At 47.2% G+C, this 18,995-nt stretch overlaps 1 protein-coding gene across 1 annotated transcript in view; it reads right to left on the bottom strand.

Moving 5' to 3' along the window:
* The window catches only part of LOC308340279 (contactin-associated protein-like 4), a gene marked incomplete at both ends in the record, with an annotated part of 134,764 nt that overhangs the window by 93,899 nt on the left and 21,870 nt on the right, over nucleotides 1-18,995 (bottom strand). Inside the window, one exon of the mRNA XM_080799412.1 lies at nucleotides 12,523-12,633. Coding sequence (XP_080655538.1) covers nucleotides 12,523-12,633 — 111 coding nt within the window. The remainder of the gene's footprint in view (nucleotides 1-12,522; nucleotides 12,634-18,995) is intronic.

Genomic DNA, 18,995 nt, shown 5'->3' with positions numbered 1-18,995 from the left:
AAAATTGAGTGGGAAAGGACCAGCTCTTCCAAAAACTGGGCTAGAATGATTGGATTTTTTTTTTTTTTAAAGGTGAGGGGACTTTGTTCCATAGCACAGTTTCTTTGACAAAATGATAAATTGGTCTTCCTCAAGATAAAAACCTTTACTCTACAAGAAAATGCTGTTTAAAGAACAGAAAGTCAACAAACACACTGAGAAAACACATTTGCAATTCCAACCCACATACCTAAGTATAGATATAACTCTCAGTACTCGGTAACTACAAACTGAACAAGTCAATGCAATACTAAAAAACTGGCAAAAGTTTTGAACTTTTCCCAAGAAGATAATCACAATGAGCCATGAGAAATGTCATTATCCTCTGGGGGGTTAAAATTAAAAACCCTCACATCTGTTAGAACTTTTACCGCTCAGACAGCTTCTCATCCTGGGGTTTGGGGAGGGTGTGGAGCACCTAGAACTCTCCAGCATGGCCGGTGGAGATGCAAAAGGGCAAAACCACAGTAGAAAACTCTCTGTCAGTGTCTTAAAATACTGGATATTCACCCACAGCTTAGCCAGCAATAAATACCACTCGGGTTTCTACGCAAGAGGAACAGAAATGTGTCCACACAAGACCGGTCCAATAAGGCTCAGACAGCTTTATTCTGTGTCCCCAAACCAGAGACGACCCAAGTTTCCTTCAACTGGAGAGAGGACACACGATTTTTGTTGTATTCATATATAGAGTAGGACTCAGAAATTAAAAGGATAAAGTAACTGAAACACCCCAAAAGTGGATTATCTCATGTTAGGCAGAAGGACCCAGATTTACTTGTGTTCTACAACATGACAAATTACCTCAAGATGACAAAAATCGGGAGGGTGGCTGCCTTGGGGTGGGGTATGGGGACAGGGCTGGAGGACACTTTTTAGGATGAGGGTATATTTAATTGCTTTGTTGGTGAGGCAATTAGAAGAGTGCACCCATATCATATTAAAGATATGAATTAAAACAATATGATTGGGGAAAAATATGTGAAAATCTCAATTTTAGAAACATTGAAATTTATACCTGCTGAGTGCTGCATCCTTTTTGTTTAAAGAAAAGAGTCTTCTAAAGTCATTCCTAATCTGTAATCTATAGGAGCTAATGAAAAGAAAGCCAAAAGAAAACTAGTGAAGTGCATTTTCTTTGCAGCTGTGAGAAGATGAGAATTCAGAATGAGCAGACAAAGCTGCCGGGACAGAGCCAGACAGCAGGAACATGAAGGACGTTAATGCTGGATGTGGAATCTTGGATAGCTTTTCTTCCACATAAATGCATCTCAGATTTTCAGAAAGAACACTTTTAGTAAGAACAGAAATGTTAAATGTCGGGCGGTGTCATCTCCGCTCTTCGTGTGGCCTCTCTCTACTTTGAGGATATCTGCAGCATCTTAGCTTTCGGGATAACAGTGGGTCTGCACGGCTGGAGGAGAAGAGAAATCTCCAGGAAACCTGTGTTTTTGGGCCTGGTGTTCAAAATTTGGTCATATTTTCAATAACCTGGTTCTCTTGAAATAAAGTCAATGTGGGACTCAAAGAAATAAAAATCATCATGGGAACTGCTCTTTCCTAATATTACAAAAGAACAGAGGAATGAAATAAGAACTGAGCGGAACCTGCCAGTAACTGAGGTCCAAGGGTGAATGGGGGCTTGGGCACACATGTCCTGTGTCTCTGGGATGAGCAGAACCGCCCAGGAGGCACTGATCTTCTTTCTCACCTTACTTGACAACTAAGCGTTCAAATGATGTAGGGATAGACTCATCAGCTGAAGCTGTGGCACAGAAAAAATACGCCTCACGCACACCCTGTACCTAAGTCAGCGATGGCTGTGTCTACTCAATAAAATTCCATCCATGTGTTTCCACCGTTCCAAAATCAATGGTATTACATCAAGGGAAATGCCTTAGAGAAAGACAAATGGCGTGGGATTCATGTGGGTTCTAAACCACAAAACGAACAAACAGAACAGAAACAGACTCTCAAATACAGAGAAGAATCTGGAGGTTGCCAGAGGGGAGGGATGAGGGCTGTGCAAATAGGAGCGGCGAGTGGGGGGTACAAACTTCCAGCTAGAACGTGAGTCCGACGGCGGGGTGGGGGATGCAGCGCCCAGCACGGGGAGCACGGCTAATAACGTCACAGCTCTGTGTGCCCACAGGTGGGGGCCATTTATCCTGGTGATCATTTCACAATGAATACGAATGTGGAATCAGTACGTTGTACACCTGAAACTAATATAATATTGTGTATCAACTACACTTCAGTAAAACAACAACAAATAAATAAGTAATTGCTGGGAGTGTTGACTGCCCAAGGAGATGATCCAAAAGCTGTACATGATTTTGTATGAAAAATAAAGACAGATTTATGAAAATAGTTCTTACACCCTGTTAAGGAAATTTCAAGTAACTTAGGTGCTAAGCTCTACATGAAATAAACTATTAATTTTAACAACTTTATGGTTGGTGTTAATTAAAAATTATTTTGATATGATGGACTGCAAAAAAGTCTTACCCTCATTTATTCACCCTAAATACTAGGTTTTGATGACCTTGAATGTCAGTATTAATTACATAAAGCATTTTCTAAAATTCTGCATAAGCTGTCATTTTTTCTACTTAAATCTTCCATGTGGTTTTTCACTTTGTTTGAACATTTATTAAGATGCATTATTCCACTGGACCTAGTTAAATCTGAAATCATGGCGTGTGAAGAAGATACATATGCGAATTATACTTCAGAATCTCAAACAACTAGAAGAGTGCCACACGGCATGAAAAATGACATGTTTGAGGGGCATCTGGTGGCTCAGTGGGTTAGGCCACTGCTTTCGGCTGGGGTCATGATCTCAGGGTCCTGGGATCGAGCCCCGCATCGGGCTCTCTGCTTAGCAGGGAGCCTGCTTCCCCCTGCCTCTCTGCCTACTTGTGATCTCTCTCTCTCTGTCAAATAAATAAATAAAATCTTTAAAAAAAAATGACATGTTTGAGATTCAGTTCTTAGAAATATGTACATGAAAACATGCTCCTGGGTCGCCCTGTCCAGGGTCTGTCTTCTCTTGCAACAATGCCTATAATTTACTTCTTATAATATATCAAACTATATCATTTTCAAAGTTATATTGTCCAAGTTGTAGATATGTTGTGTTTTTATGTTATACTATTTTTCTACCAAGTTTTCACTTTAACACGTCTATGCAATGAATCAACTTCAGATTTGACCTATAGATTTTTTTCTTTTATCTTTTTATTCCTTTTCAGTGTTCCAGAATTCATTGTTTATGCACCATACCCGGTGCTCCATCGATTTTTAAGTGTATAATTTAGTGTTCCTTAGTATGTTCAGTGACTGTGCAACCACCAGCACTCCCCAGCAGCTCTGCACCTGCTAAGAGCTGGTCTCTAGTCTTTCCTCACCCAGCCCCTGGTGGCTGGAAATGTCCTGTGTCCATGGATTTCCCTGTTCTGGATGCGTCCCATGATTGGGATCTCATTGTATTAATACCATATGATTTGTATTCTCTGTATGCTATGATGTTGTGGTGTTTTTTAAAACCCTTCCTGCAGGGGTGAGTCTGCCCCTCTAGCGGCCTAACCAAAAACTAGTGACTGCAGGTGCTGGCAGAACATGTCCGCGATATGCAAATTAACCACTCACAGCTGCACTCCTCTAGCTGGCCTGGGTTCTGGAGGCAATATTTGTCTGCCTGAATCCCCCAGGGCAGGTGTCAGCCCAGCCACGATGCTCGCCAGGCTGAAGCTGTTCACGGTGCTGTCTGGCCTTTCTGTGGAAACCCTGGGAAAGACCGTGGCCTGAGCTCTCCTAGCCCTTCCTTCTGCTTCCTTCCAGACGCTGGTGCCCCAGGGCCCCGGCAGGTGAGCTGTGCCTCTTGTTTCCAGGGAAACTCTGAGAAGCTTTAATGTTTTTTCAATGGCCTTAACCTCTGTGTCCTCGCTCCGTCACCTTTGTAATGAAGACCCAGCACAAAACACTTACAAGGATGTGATTTTTTTTCCTTAGGAATAACTGATTTGTCATTTATTCACGTCTGAGGGCGATGCAGTGTTGGGCTAGCCTCAGGTGTCCAGCATGGTGGTCCGGCAATCTTGCAGAGGCCTCAGGGCTCCTCCTGGTGGGTGTGGTCTCATCCCAAGCCCCATGGCCCCTTGTACTACCACCAGTTTTTTCTATTTAAGAGTCTTTTTTGGGGGGGGGGGTCTTTCTTCATTTGTTTTGTTTTCTAAATTCCTCTAGCTCCATCCACATTGTTGCAAATAGGACAGGACCTTGTGTGATGGGATCCTTCCACTGGGTGTCGTGTGTGTGAGGTCTGTCCAGGTTGTGCCATGACCACAGATCATTGTTGGATAATATTCCACTGTATGAAGTGACCATAGCTTGCTTATGTATTCACCAGCTGGTGGATGCTGGGCTGCTTCCACGTTGCTGTGACCATGAGTAATGGCGCTGTGAGCCTCTGTATGCGAGTTCTGCACCGACAGCGTCCTCACTTGGGTCTACACTGGGGGTGGCTGCAAATCATGCAGTGATGCCACGGTAGCTTCCCAAGGAGCCGCCCAAGGGTCTCAGCAGCACTGCATGCCCTTCAGCCGTGGGTAGGCTGCGTGGTCTCTCCAGCCCTGTTACTTTGCTTTCTTTGACGACAGCCATCTTCACCACAGCACGCGGATTTTCAGGTGGCTAAAGGCTAATGATGTCGAGCATCTTGTTGTGGGCTTATTGGCCATTTGTGTGTCTTCTTTGGAGAAATGGCGTTTCAAATAATTTTCCTATTTTTAAGTTAGGTTTCTTTTTTTATGCTTTAGTTGTCAGAGTTCACTATAGACTCTGGATCGACAAGTACTTTATCAGATCTGTAATTTACAAACATTTTCCCTATCCTGTGGGTTTTCTTGTCCCTTTCTTAATGATGTATTTGAAAGTAAAGCATTTTTAATTTTGAAGAAATCCAATTTGTCTGTTTTTTTTTTCTTTTGTCACTTGCGCATTTAGTTTCATATCTATAAAAACATTTTTGAATCCAAGGCTGTGAAAATTTACTAGTATGTTTTTCTCTAAGTCTTTCATAGTTTTCTCGCTTACATGAAGTCTGTGGCTCATTCTGAGTTAATTTCGATTCATGATATGAACCCAGTTTTATGTTTTCAGCACATTTGTTGGAAAGACTCTTCTTCTTCTTCTTCTTTTTTTTTTTTAAAGATTTTATTTATTTGACAGAGATCACAAGTAGGCAGAGAGGCAGACAGAGAGAGAGAGGAAGGAAAGAAGGCTCCCTGCTGAGCAGAGAGCCGGATGCGGGGCTCGATCCCAGGACCCTGAGATTATGACCTGAGCCAAAGGCAGAGGCTTAACCCACTGAGCCACCCAGGTGCCCCGGAAAGACTCTTCTTATCCCTAGATTTTCTTAGGGCTCCTCCAGAAAACCAAGTTACCATAAATGTGACAGTTTATTTCTGGACAATAAATTGGATCCTATTGGTCTGCACATCTATCCTTATGACAGTGCTGAGTGTCTTAACTACAGTAACTTTGGAGTGGAGTCAGTTTTGAAACCAACAGGTGTAAGTCTTTCAAATTCATTCTTTTTCAATATTGTTATGGATTTTCTAGATCACTTCCCTTTCTTTTTTGTTTGTTTGCTTTTAAAGATTTTATTTATTTATTACAGAGAGAGATTGAGATTACAAGTAGCCAGAGAGGCAAGCAGGGAGAGAGGGGGAAGCAGGCTCCCTGTTGAGCAGAGAGCCAGATGTGGGGCTCGATCCCAGGACCTGAGATCATGAACTGAGCCTAAGGCAGAGGCTTAACCCCCTGAGTCATCCAGGCGCCCCATAGATTACTTCCATTTCTAAATGAATTTTAGGATTAACTTTTCCACTTGTGAGGAAGACGTGCCCGGGATTTTGGAAGGGACTGAACCAAAAGGAGGCTCATTTGAAGAAGGAGCACCATTTAAAACAAAATATTACACCTTTTGATACATGGACAGGAGCTGTCTTTCCACTTATTTAGGTCTTCTTTAATTTCTTTTAAGTATGCTTTGTATTTTTTACATAAATATAAATCACATACTCTTTTGATAAATTTATTGCAAGGGTTTTAATACTTCCTGATGCTGTCATAAATTGAACTGATTTCTGGATTCCATTTTTGTATATTAATTTCTAAAGTATAGAAATGCAATTGGTTTTTGGATATTGATTTTTAGATATTGGTCTTGTGTTTTATGAACATGCTGAACCCAGTTTATAATATTTGTGTGTATGTGTGTGTGTGTGTATTCTGAAAGATTTTCTGATTACAAGATCATGCCACCTACAAATAGAGATAATTCCACTTCTTATTGATACACTTTTATTCTCTTCTTGTCTACTTTTCCTAGCTAGAACTTCCCGTTCAATGTTAAATACAATTAGCAAAAGCAAACACCTTGTTTTGTGGCCAGTCTCACGGGGAAGCATTTCGTCTTTTACCGTCAAGTATGACGAAGTATGATGTGAACTGTTGGCTTTTGTAGATGCCTTTTCAAGGCTCGTGAAGTTTCCTTATATTTCTAGTTCATTCACTGTTTTTATCATTTAAAAAGGTGGGATTTTGTTAAATGCTTTTTTTGTATCTATTGTGATTATCGTGTATCTGTTCCTTTATGCTATTTATATGGTATCACATTGATTGATTTTTGGATATCAAACCAACCTTGAATTTCTGGGATAAATCCTACTTGATCACAGTGTATACTTCTTTCTACATGTTGCTGGATTTATTTGCTAGTTAATTTTTAAGTTATTTTGAGAATTTTTTGTCCAGTTTCTTAAAAGATGTTAGATTGTAGTTTTCTTTTTCAAAGGGACATTGAACTCAGAATGATTTAAGTTTCCCCTTTTCTATTTTGTGGGAGAGTTTGTGGCAGCTGGGTGTTAATTTGCCCTTAAATGTGTGGTAGGATTTACACATGAACAACTGGGTTCTAAGCTTTGCTTTGTGGGAAGTTTATAATTATGATTCCAATCTCTTTACTTGTATTAGGTATATTCAGATTTTCCATTTTTTCTTGAGTCACATATAGGCCTGTCAATTTAATTAAAATTTTCAACGATTCAACTTTTGACTGTGTTGCTCTTCCCTATTGTTTCCATTTGAATTTCCAGTTATTTGCTGAAATTATCCATCTTTTAATATCTTGAATATATTAATTATACTTGTTTTATAGACTATAGTCTTATAACTTTATTATTTTACTGGAGCTCCATTTTTATTTCTTTGGTGTTCAGTCAATTCTTATTATGTACCTTTTTTTTCCCATTTCTAAACGAGATAGTTTTATTTTTAAAAATACTGTGAGGTTCTGGATGATTTATTTTCTTCTGGAGTTAATTCACTCTTGCTTCTCAAGCTGTGACAGCTCAGTCCAATGAGGAGTTGGGATTTTTTCACAATGAAAAAGTTTTCTGGTTAGGCCCAAAGACTGTGGTGTGTTCAAGGGTCCATCCCCCTTGTTGGCCTCTGAGTCCCACTTTGGGCTGTAGCCCGACAAGGCCGGGAGGTCCTCCTCAGCCCTTCAGCCTGTCTCTGGGGCTCTCACATTGGAAAAAGCCATCAGCACAGGGCCCCAGAGAGAGGCTCGGCTCCCTGGTTTTCCCTCTCCTGATCCCAGCCCTTTGGCCTGGAAACTCTCCAGTGTCTTCAAACACTTCAAAAAGCATTCTGTCCAGGCTTTCTGGTAATGTTTGGTGCAGAAATGTCTGAAGTGACCTTGGCAGTGTTGGTGGAAGCTGACAGTTTGGGCCAGAAATGGAAAGTGTTTCACAGACACTGGCCACTGTTCTGTGGCTTGCTGGGATCTGCTCGTGTAGCGTCCCTCAGGCTGGCCCTCCGCATGGCAGCAGCATCATTAGCAATATTGTCAACCTCAGCTTCCGTGGCACCACACGTAACCAGGGCACAAAGCCAGATGCCTCTCTGTGGAAGCAGCTGAGTGAACTGGGGACCATGGTCAAGTGGAGAATGTACCCCATATGGGATTTCCCCCAGCCCTGACCACATGACACCCGAGGGCCACGGGGCTACCCCGTTCCAGATTTGTCTCACATATGGTGACATCTGGGGACTTGAAAACTGTCGGCATGTCTGTGCTGTCCTGTCTGTGGTCAGCACTCCTGGCTGTGGTACCCACCTGGGTGTCAGGTCCAGCCTCTGATGGGCACAGACCTGTTGCAACTTTCTCAGGGACTTGCTTCTGTGGCAATGTCAATCTCAACTGAACGGAAGCATCTCCTTGCTCCTTTAACGAGCATTTTCCCAGACCATTAAAAAAAAAAAATTCCTCTTTAAATTTAGTTCACACTTATTTGAAATTGCTGTTCTGTTTGCATATATTGTCAAGGGAGCATCGAATCAGACTTGATGAGGATGGACTGCAGAGGGGCTGCGATGAGTGGTCCAAGACGTCTTGCACACATACTGGGATGTTCTCGCGAGGCTCGGGCTCAGGGCTGGGATGGGAGACCACTGCCCCACAGCCTGTCGGCACAGCCAAGGCTAGCTGCCTCTGGCACAGCCATAGCAGACCTCCTGTTGCTGGCCCCCAGGTGAGGTCTCCAGGCCAGAGCTGGCTGAGGACTTGCCCTGGGATCACCCTCGCTGCTGCCTGTGTCCTGGGCAGAGGGGCATTTTTCTCCACATCCGTCTCCCCCGGAGAGCCTTTAGCTGGTTCCCTCAGCTGGTTGGGACCTGGACAGATGTCCCATTCAGTAGCTAAGAGATTTGGAGGAAGCCTCTTGCTTGTGCCGGAAGGTGCCGTGCAAATCCCTTCTGAAAAGAGAGGTTTCTGTCATTGCCTTTTTCATTCATGTACCCGAGGGCCTGGCTGGATCGTTGTGTGAGAAAGCCCTTGTGGATGCCACGTGGATGTCTCCCCTCCAGCCTGAGATTACCTCACATCTCCATAGCACTGATGGTAAAGGACCAAGAGACTTCGCTTTCAGAAGCATCACAGTTCATGCTACACCGCAGGGAAAAGGTGAATGAAGGAGGAGATACTTGGAGTAGTTGGCACAATGCAGGTAGCTCCTGGGAGCTCTGTTACATCCAACCAATGTCTGCTGGAGATTTCTGGATTATTCCTTCTGAGGCATGGTGAACCGAATTCCCTAGACCAAGGGAAAGACAGCAGAGTGACCTGCGCAGGGAGACGTGGCTTGTCCCACACGTCTGCCCCAGGGAAACTGGGGTCCTCCCCCAGGAGAAGGGGTGCCACTGTCCCAGGGCCTTGGCCTCAATGCCCTCATGCAGGATGTCCCACATCGCCTCCCCAACCACCTCCCTGGACACAGAACAAAAAGCAGTGAGTGGTCTGGTCAGAAACGCCTGTTTTGTGCCTGCTCCCAGAGCCACAGTGGGAAGACCTCGTGTTTTATGGGCTTCTGACTCTTGGAAATTTATTTGTTGGCATATCCCTTCCTGCTCATTTATTCCTGTTCTGATTGCCTGCATAGCCAACCTTCACAGCCTGATCCAAATCAAATGAGAAATGTTGAAACAATAGAAGCACCACGGAGCCATCAATAACTCACTCAGTTTGCAATTTCCTCTGTGAATGCTGCAGGCCATCCATGGGGAGAAAAAAATAAAACCCAATCAAAAACAATGAATAGCAAGTAAAAGATAATTAAGGTGGGCTGTTTTGAACTTAATTAACATGCAAATAAAATTCATTAAAGTTGATATCTTGCTTCATTATGAGCTGTAGGAAAATAACGGATTAAAATGATTTTCACTCATGGAAAATCCCGAGGCTCACGTGCCTGGGTGGGAAATGGGATTTTAACCAACAAATGGAGAGTCTGCTCACTTGTCATTTACTAAACACAGGCACAGACTGAAGATAGATTCCGTGATTTATGTATGGTGTCTCTACTCTGTGAAAACTTTGAAAGAAACTGATTAAAATATAGACTTCTCTGTTTTATTTTCAAAAGAAAAACTTCCTGCTTCTCTTAAACTGGGAACGATGACTAGGATTCAAATGAGAATGAGCAGCGGATTTTCCTAAAACATCTCTTCTTTTATTGCATTTTATTGGCATGAAGATGCCTCCCCTCCTTTTTTACTGTGACAGTTTTGGGTGAGTCTAGCTCGTCCCAGAGAAGAGCCAGGGAGGAATCTAATCCTTTGTTTTCGAGATAATGATAATCTGCGGGCAGAGACGTTTGACATTCGGACGTAATGGAGCTCAAATACCTGGAGAAAAGAAAAGGCTGCCTGATTAAGCAGGAATGGACCACTCATTCGAGGCCCATCAGGAGGAAGGATGCTGATTCTGGGGGGCGGCCGTGACCCTGTGTGGGAGGCTGAGGGCTCGGGCACAGGGGGGCACCACACACCCTGGGCTCTCAGGGCCCCATGGGAGGCGATGTTAGAGGGCCCGGGAAGGAAGGCCAGTCCTGGGGTCCACGCATGTCAAACACAAGGGCAGACGGGCCCTGGGAGGGGTCACCAAAGGATGGCTGAGGGGAGCTGGGTTTCCTGGCCTGTGGTCAACAGAGGCTGTTTGTGTCTGGGGAACAGGCCCACTGTGTTCCACTACCGGCCACACTCACTGGTACGATCAGTAACCGGCTCTGGACACCGTCACTACAGAGAAGGTAGGGCTGTCATTGGTAAAACCCAAAAGTGAACCCAGTAAATCTGAAGATTCATGAACCGGTAGCACCCTGTCTAGCAAGCAGAGGGGAGCCCCAAGGAGCTGCACAAAACAGACGTTTTATAGGAAAGAGGGGAGGCAGGGAGATTACCAGCAAAAGGAAAGGATCGTTCCTTTGGGCTTGCCTCCCTTTGAGGGAGGGACAAGGGGTCTGAGCGTTAGGAGAGCATCTGGGGGAGGCTGAACCCGCGGTCATGAGGGTACTCAGCCCTGGTTTGGTGGCTTGACGTAAGCCACACCTTTTTGGGCCCGAGGTTTTCTTTCGAACGCATCTGAACTTACTTTCCAGAAAGAGGCTGGAGAGGCCTGCCTTTTGGAAGCCCAAACCACCCCCTCACCTAATTCTGCCCCTTCAATAGCGAACAAAATGGAATGTAAAAATCATCTGTGTCGACACGTCTACACATCTATTTTGTAATAAGCACTTTAGTGGAAGTATCTGTCCATCTGTCTCTAAGGAAAATCTCAAATACCTATGAAACCCTATGTGAATTACCACTCTTTTTTATGTTGTGAGTGTTCACTGTAATAAATGTGGTCGGATGTGGAGCCTCTGTGCTCAGGACAAGGAGAAGTTGAAGAGAAGAACAGAGGGAGTGATTTAGAAGGCGGGGTGAGGGTCAGGCTCTCCTTTCTGCAGGGGTTTTCGGGGTGACTGCAGCCGGACCTACTTCCTCGGCATTTGCACACGGGCCTCCCGCCTTCCCGCTTAGCGGCAAGGATCACGGTGATGCCCTCTGTGACCGTAAGCTTTTCCGGAGCAGCTGAAGACAGCTTGGTTCCCTGCTAACACCGTGCCCAGCAACACCCCAGCACCAAAGGTGTAAACAGTGACCCTGACCAGCTGCAAAGATAGCGTTGCATTCCCATTCCTCCTTGAGAAACATGGAGGGGAGAGATGGAATGATTACCTTTATTTCTACTTGGCAAGTATCTGAGCCTACCTTTTTAGCCTTGGATGTAAGGAGGATGACAGTCTACTTTTCAGACCCTGGAACCGGTGGCCTCCCATGGCAGGAGGGAGCTAAGGTTGCTGATCGGCTGAATTGAGAGGTCAGTGCGATCACAGGGAGTTGGGTGGGAAGAGGGAGGCAGTGGGGTCGGAACCAGGGAGACCCCACGGTGCTGGAGATGGGAGAGCTAGTTCCAGATGCCATCGCCTGGGAAAGGCTCCCAGCTCAAGGCTCCCGGTGCCCCAGGAAGGAACCAGCTTCACGAGCACTTTGATTTCAGCCCCTGAGACCCATCCCAGACCTTTGACCTTCAAAACCTTAAGAGAATACACATGTGGTTTTACACCCCTAAATCTTGATGGAATCTGTCACAGAGGCAATAGGAAGTTAATACGCCCCCCGAAGTCTCTGTCCCACTTGAAGATGAGTAATTAAACGCTAAGGGTTAATAGACTCCAGGAAGTGAATATTTGTGATAGAAAAAATATTTTCCTAGCTAAACAGTCGGTATATTTAAAGGTATGTACGTATTCTTGTGACTGGAATGTTGGCCTGATCGTGCGCGACACTCACGCAGCTCACCGCCGTTTTGGGCACTCCATGGCCCCGATGTGCACGTGGAGAGAGGCCTGACTTTCATTCTTTATGTGCACGATCTCACATGGGAACATGCCCACACGCCTACCACTTGCTTGCAATTTTCTTTCTGTGCCACAGATAATCCACTTACAGCATTTTATTAAAAAAATAGGCAGGAATTGCTGAAAGTCCGTGAGTCGCCATGGATCAATGGGAGGCAGCCCTCTGACTTACCATCTCTGCGGTTCAGTCTCGCAAACCCGGGGCCATGGCTGCTGGACAGCTCAGAGGAACCACTGAAGGAGGAGGCAGGCAGCGCGGATGCCAGTGGCTGGTCGCAGCCATCTGTTGGGGAAAACACGCAGGTCAGCAAACTCTGCAAACCCGAGAGCAAACAGGAGTCCAAACAGAAGGTGAGCGGCTCCCATGGGGTGCACTTGATGGGAAGACCTGGGGAGCACAGGGCGTCAGAGGCCAAACTAACCACACGGGCAAGTCTCTAGAAGCAGCAAGACCACAAGAGGGCTGGGCATAGGAGCCGCATGCTGGTAGTAGTCACAGTTCTACGCACCAAAATGGTGAAGCTACTTGAAAATCATCATTTACAGTGACAACAAAACTATAAGAGAATCTTTCTCAAAAGATAGTCAAGGTTTAGTTGAGGAAAACGGTCTGATTTTGTTGATGGATCTTGCACAAGGTGACATGGGAGGGAAGAGAGGCTGTATCCACACATAGCATTATCAGCCTCTGGAGGCATCCAGTTGGCCAGCAGCTGGGCTGACCGTGGTCCTGTGGGTCTGCCTGACCCAGCAGGCCATGGAGCTGGGTGTGCACTGCCACGCTCCATCATCATGGGTAAGTCGTGCCCAGGAGCTGGACTCACGCAGCCCTGAAGTGACCTGTGAGTCCCACAGAGGAGCAGCAAGTGCCCGAGTCCCCGCGCCCACCCTACCCCTTCTCTCCCAGCCTGTGGCTTCGAAGAGCTCCTGTGATCTGCTGACAGAGAAGAGGAAATCTGGGGTGCAGGGTGCGGATGGCTCCCAGGGCACCCAGGCCACATCTGGAAGTGGGCCCCCCTGGCACCCAGCTCCTCTCTGGGCCGTCCCTGTGGGATGGTGGGGATAGAAGTTCCCCCAGTGGGCAGGACTTGGAGAAGCACATGGCTGAGTTCCCCATCCACCAGCAGAGACCAACACTGAGGCTCTGTGTGGCCCCATTCTCTGGGCCATTAGACCAGTGTCTGACCATTGAAAACTGTCCTTGCAATAGATCCCCTCACAGACATTTTTGCACAGTTTCTGCTTGTTTTATTGAGGCCCACCTGCTACTCAGAGGTGGGTTCTGCATTTTGAAAGATGCCTGTTCTCACTCTGTTGGTTCACAAAAGCAGACATCACTAATCCCCACATCAGAGGGGTGGTGATGGCCGCTTGTTAAAGGGACGGGTGAGGTTCGGTTCCTGAATCTTCCAGAGTAATGAGACAAACAAGCAGCTTTCAGAATGTGAAATGGAGTTGGAAGTACACCCTTTGTCCTGTCACCAAAGTGTCAGCTCCTTAGGTGCAGGGACTGTGATCACTTCGATTCTGTACCTGCTGCAGAGACCAGTCGGTGGCCAACAGACAGTGCACAGAGGTAGACGCACTGACAACGTAAGTGTGGTCAGGAGAGACTGGACGCTCTGTCATCCCAGACTAGAAACAGCCCCGCTGTGGACCTGCCTGCCTGGGTGGTTTAAAGGGCCTTTTGAAGTGTTCTGACAGGAAAAGTGAGATGGAGAAAGCACCTGAGGTCCCTGCTCTTTCCCACACTCAGCTCCGCTGTCATCTGTGAAGGGTGACGGTTGTAGGCTGATGATGAAGTCCTCTCATGCAGATCACAGGCAGAGCCTCCTCTTTCTTGGACACTAGCTTCCATTCAGAATCAGTCGTGCTTCAGGTAAGCATGTACTATCTGTAAGGGCCTGGTTAGCCAGAGGAAGCCATTTCGTTGTAAACTTGGATTGACCCTGCCCCTCCCAGAGGAACTTACTTGCAAACGCTGAATATAGGGGTGGGCCAGGCCGGATGGAGACATCCAATCAGTGGGGTGCGCATATATTTGCTATGGTGAATTGGAATTCAATTGGCCAACCGTATTGCCCACCGAGCATGACTGTGCAGTTTTCCCTGTGTGTTGCAATCTCATTGGCCATCTGTGTGTGGGCCAGGCTCAACCACCTCTATAAAGGTTAGTCTGTGAAGGGGTGGGGGGGGGATAGCTGTCGGGGTAGTTGTCGGGAGAGGCGCCACCGGGGTCATAGTCATTGGCAGCATTGTGTCAGGAGCATTGTGGTCATTGGGAGTGTCGTGGTTGTCGTAGTCGTGGTCGTCATAGTGGTCAGGGAGCGGCCTCGCCGGGAGCGGCGTCATCGGGGTTGTCATCGGAGCAGCATCGTGGGGAGCAGCGTCGTCAGGGTCATCGTCCTCCTCATCGTTGCCTCTTTGTAAGAGACGGCCCCGACCGGTCGGTTTGATTTTTGATGCTTGGCGTGAAATAAAGCTTTGCTTGACCTTCGTTTTGCCTCAGTCTCATTCCTTTGATCACGGACCCTAACATTGTCCTGTGATTTTCGTGGAGCTGCAAGGTGATTTTTGAAATGGACTTAGAAACCAGCCAGGGTTCAAGTCTTATATGCACACAGCCTACTATGAAGAGAGACCCATCTCTGACAGGAAGATAGTCAAATCCTGCAAAGAATACAGTGTGAGGTCTGCACAAGCTTTGCCCAAAGCTCTTGCCCCTGAGCTTCCCTGCCTGCGGGGTCCAGCCCTTGTGCTGCCAGAGCTGGCCTCTGCTCCTGACCTTCCCCACCAAGGCTGGAGTTCCTGATGGCCTCCCCTAGCCATGGCCCCCGCCGGGGGAGGCTGTGACCCCCTGTCACGCTCAGTATCCCAGTCACAGAGAATCTGGTGGATGAGTGGGGTGGAACCCTTGAGTTCCTGGGCAGGTGAGAGGCAGGGACCGTCCTTTGGGGTCAATGTCCTCCTTGTGTCGGGTCAGCAGAATGGGTTCTGGGCACCTTCAAAATGAGCCGAGGTCGGTTTCCACACATGGTGCATGTAATCGTGCATGAGTGTGTGTGCGTGTGAGAGAGGGGCTCACAAAGACAGGACCCTGTACCAACCACCGCTCCCTCGAGGGAGGAAGAGGCAGGGGAATCAGTCAGATACAGAAGAGCTTTAGCAATTATCTCAAATAAAGAACTCTGGGCTGTAAGATCAAGAAAATCAAAGACTCTGGTTTCTGAGTCCGAATGAGATGTTGGGTCTAACCCAACCTCGTGTGGTCGGTCGTCCTTCACGGTATGTAGAGTCAGACCGTGTGCTGCCCACCAGGAGCTCACACCACAGAGAAGATCACTCAGATCTCAGCCTGGGAAAGGGACAGCAAGTTCAGGATGTCTACTTGAGGTTCTTAAAATATTACTTGGGCTTTGTTGTAAAAAATAGAAGATTGTATCTTTTCAAAATTAGATATATTTTTCTCTGAGTCCATAAAGATAAAATTTAACTTAGAAAAGAACACCGCATGAAAGTAAAAAGTGGATGTTTCCTGAATTTCTCAATGAAATTAAATCAAAGACAGTGTTTCCAAAGACAGTCAAACATTCGTGTGGAGATGGAAGGTTAGCATGTGGGGTCTGTGCGGCTAGTATGCTCCGCCCCTGGTGTGTGTGGAGCAGGAGCCAAGGCATGAAAACCACACATATGAGGATGCACTTCTAGACTGACAAAAACCAGGAGCATTTTCCTGTGAGACGGACCTTTCCTCCTTGTGCTTGTGCATTGAGAGCTCACCACCACGCCGTCTGTGGGATAAAACGTGCTAGATTTGCTTGACTCAGAAAGAGCCATAAACAAGTGAAGCAGGTAAAAAACCCCAAGACACTTCCTGACCCAAATCCAAAGGGAAGAGGACTGGGGGGACATGACCTGGAGCGGCCACTCTGGAACCAGCCTGGTTGTGCCCCTGGAGCCACTTTCCTGCTGCCTGAGAGCAGAAGTGACCTCGGCCCCCCCCCCCCCAAGGCCACAAGAGTGTCCACGATGACGTTACTCATAGTACACCAAAATGGAAACAGCTCTGCTTGCCCAGTGGCCTTAGAGCACAAAGATCAACAGTGGAAATCACATGGAAATTTTTAAAAATTCCTCCATACAAATGGCGTAGACGAATCTGAGGCATGATGTTGAGCAAAATCAGCCAGTGGCGTTGGTGGGCTCCGTGGCTGGCTGCAGCATGTTGTGTGGGAAGGCTGTGACTTAATGGGCTCTGTGGCTGGCCATGGCAAAGAGTGCATGTTGCGTGGGGAACAGCAAGAAACAAAGAGGGACCACATGTGACTTGCACGGACTCTTGTGAGGGAGACAGTTACTCCAAAGGGCTCCCAGCACCTACTGTTAATAACCAGACGTCTGGGGCAGATGTGTGAAGACATCTTAAATAGATATTTTAGAGAAAAACGATGATGGGATTGAAAACGTGCACCAGAACATAGCCAGGCAGAGCACACACATTTGCTGAATAAATGGAGAACGGGTTGCTTTTCTTACAGCAAATCAGTGAGGAGGGTTGCTTATGTCTGGCTCACATCAGCATGCTAGATGGTGGACCTGAGCCTGGTTACATCTGGGAAACACAGCCTCGGCCCCAAGACGGCCGCTGCCAACCCCATGTGAGCAGTAAGGGTGGGACGGCCAACCTGCCGGCTCCTGCGAGCATGACCATGGTGCCTTAGTCACAGCGACGAAATCCATAAACTCCCACAAATCTACCTGGGTCCTTCTGAGCATAACATGCAAGCACGTATTCAGACTGGAAGTGACAGAGTGAGTGTCGAGGGCTGAGGTCACTCGTCAGTGAGCACGGCCTCCCGGTGACGGGTCCAGGATTTGTGCTGTCAGAAGCTCTGTGACACAGTGTTTCCTCTGGTCTCTGGCAGCCACTATACGGGCTCACTTATGAGAAGGAAGTCAGTTTATTCACAGCCTTGCTGAGGAAGCAGAGAGGTCCTGACCTTGCCCCTTGTTCTTCACAACCACACATGTCTGGGGGCACCTTCTGGAGCTTGCTGCTGTGTTCGGCCTCTCACCTGGAGGAAGCAGGTGCCCACACCTGCATGGAACAGTGTGGGAAGGGTGTCAGGGGGATGCTGGCCCCGCTTTTCAATCGCTTATTTCTGCGTGCTAAGGAGGGGCCTCCGTGATGTCCAGGGACAGAGTCACAGGCCCCAGGACGTCTGAGGGCTATGCACACCTCGGCGCTCAGGGAGAAGAATGTGTGCAGGCAGCCTCTCTGTGTGCAGGTCCCACCAAGACCAGCCTCCTGAGCCTTGAGGCAAGAGCCCTGGCTTGATTCCCACCCTGCTTAGGGCTAGGGGGACATGTGTGCAGCTGTGGCATGTACAGCTTCCTCTTTGCAGTCCCCTAGTGTACATACACCCAGGACACTCTGTATCCCGGGCTTCCCTCCGGCAGAACCCCCGCAGCTCTGGGAAAGCAGCTCTTTGCCCCAGTGGGACCTCCTCTCCTGCAAGCCATCAGGGGCAGCAGGTCGGGGGGCACCCCACCTGTACAGTTTTTGGAGACTCTCTGTTTTCTGCTTATAGGAAGGAAGGCAGTACATGTTCACAGCTCCAGAAAGTATTCCAGAAGTGGCATTTTATGGGAGAAATTCACACATCTAGTGCAGTCATAATTTTCCAAATTTGCACAACTTCATGAAGTAAAAACATTAGAAATAGAAACAGCTAGACCAGCAGTTTCTGAACAGAAAGGGGGTTTGAATTCTTCTCAAAGTGAGGCTGGGTCTGGAGGCATGCTAGGCATGGGGCCAGACCCCTGAGGACTCAGGGCTCCATGCAGACCAGGCCGGCCACCCAGCCTCAGTCAACACGTGTCACTGCTAAGAGGGTGGTTGTGGCCCCAGCAGGTGTGAGGTGGAATGATGGCTGCAGGGCTGGCTGGACACAGACCATGAGTCAGAGGAGGAGCCGCCACAGGCAGCTGAGACTGTGAGAGGAGGGAGGAATGCAGAGGAGGGAGAGCCTCAGGTGGGGCAGGACCGCTTCAGCTGACTCAGAGAACAGGGTCCTGCCAGCAGATACCCATGCTGCCCATGTGCTAACCTCACAAATACACACACATGCACCTGTGTGCTCATATTCACACCTACTCACACCACAAATACACTACACACACACTGACTGTCACACCTGCTCATACCATCAAAACACACATGTGTGCTCACAGTCATACCTGCTCACACCACAAATCACACACTACACACTCAGTGTCACACCTGCTCACACCATCAATACACACACACGTGCCTGTGTGCTCACAGTCACACCTGCTCACAACACAAACACACACACATGCACCTGTGTGCTCAGTCACACCTGCTCACACCACAAATACACACCACACACACACTTGCTGTCACACCTGCTCGCACCATCAATACACACACACACCTGTGTGCTCACGTCACACCTGCTCACACCACAAATACACACACTACCTACACACTCACTGTGACACCTGCTCACATAATTAAACATGCAAATATTAGGCAAACACCAAAGTAACTTCTTTTTTTTTTTTAAGATTTTTTTTATTTATTTGACAGAGAGAGAGATCACAAGTAGGCAGAGAGTCAGG

Source organism: Martes martes, assembly GCF_963455335.1.
Source record: "Martes martes genome assembly, chromosome: 3".
In the NCBI taxonomy this organism is placed as follows: Eukaryota; Metazoa; Chordata; class Mammalia; order Carnivora; family Mustelidae; genus Martes; species Martes martes.
The sequence above is the reverse complement of the archived record's forward strand: the minus strand, read 5'-3'. Positions and strand labels throughout refer to the sequence as shown.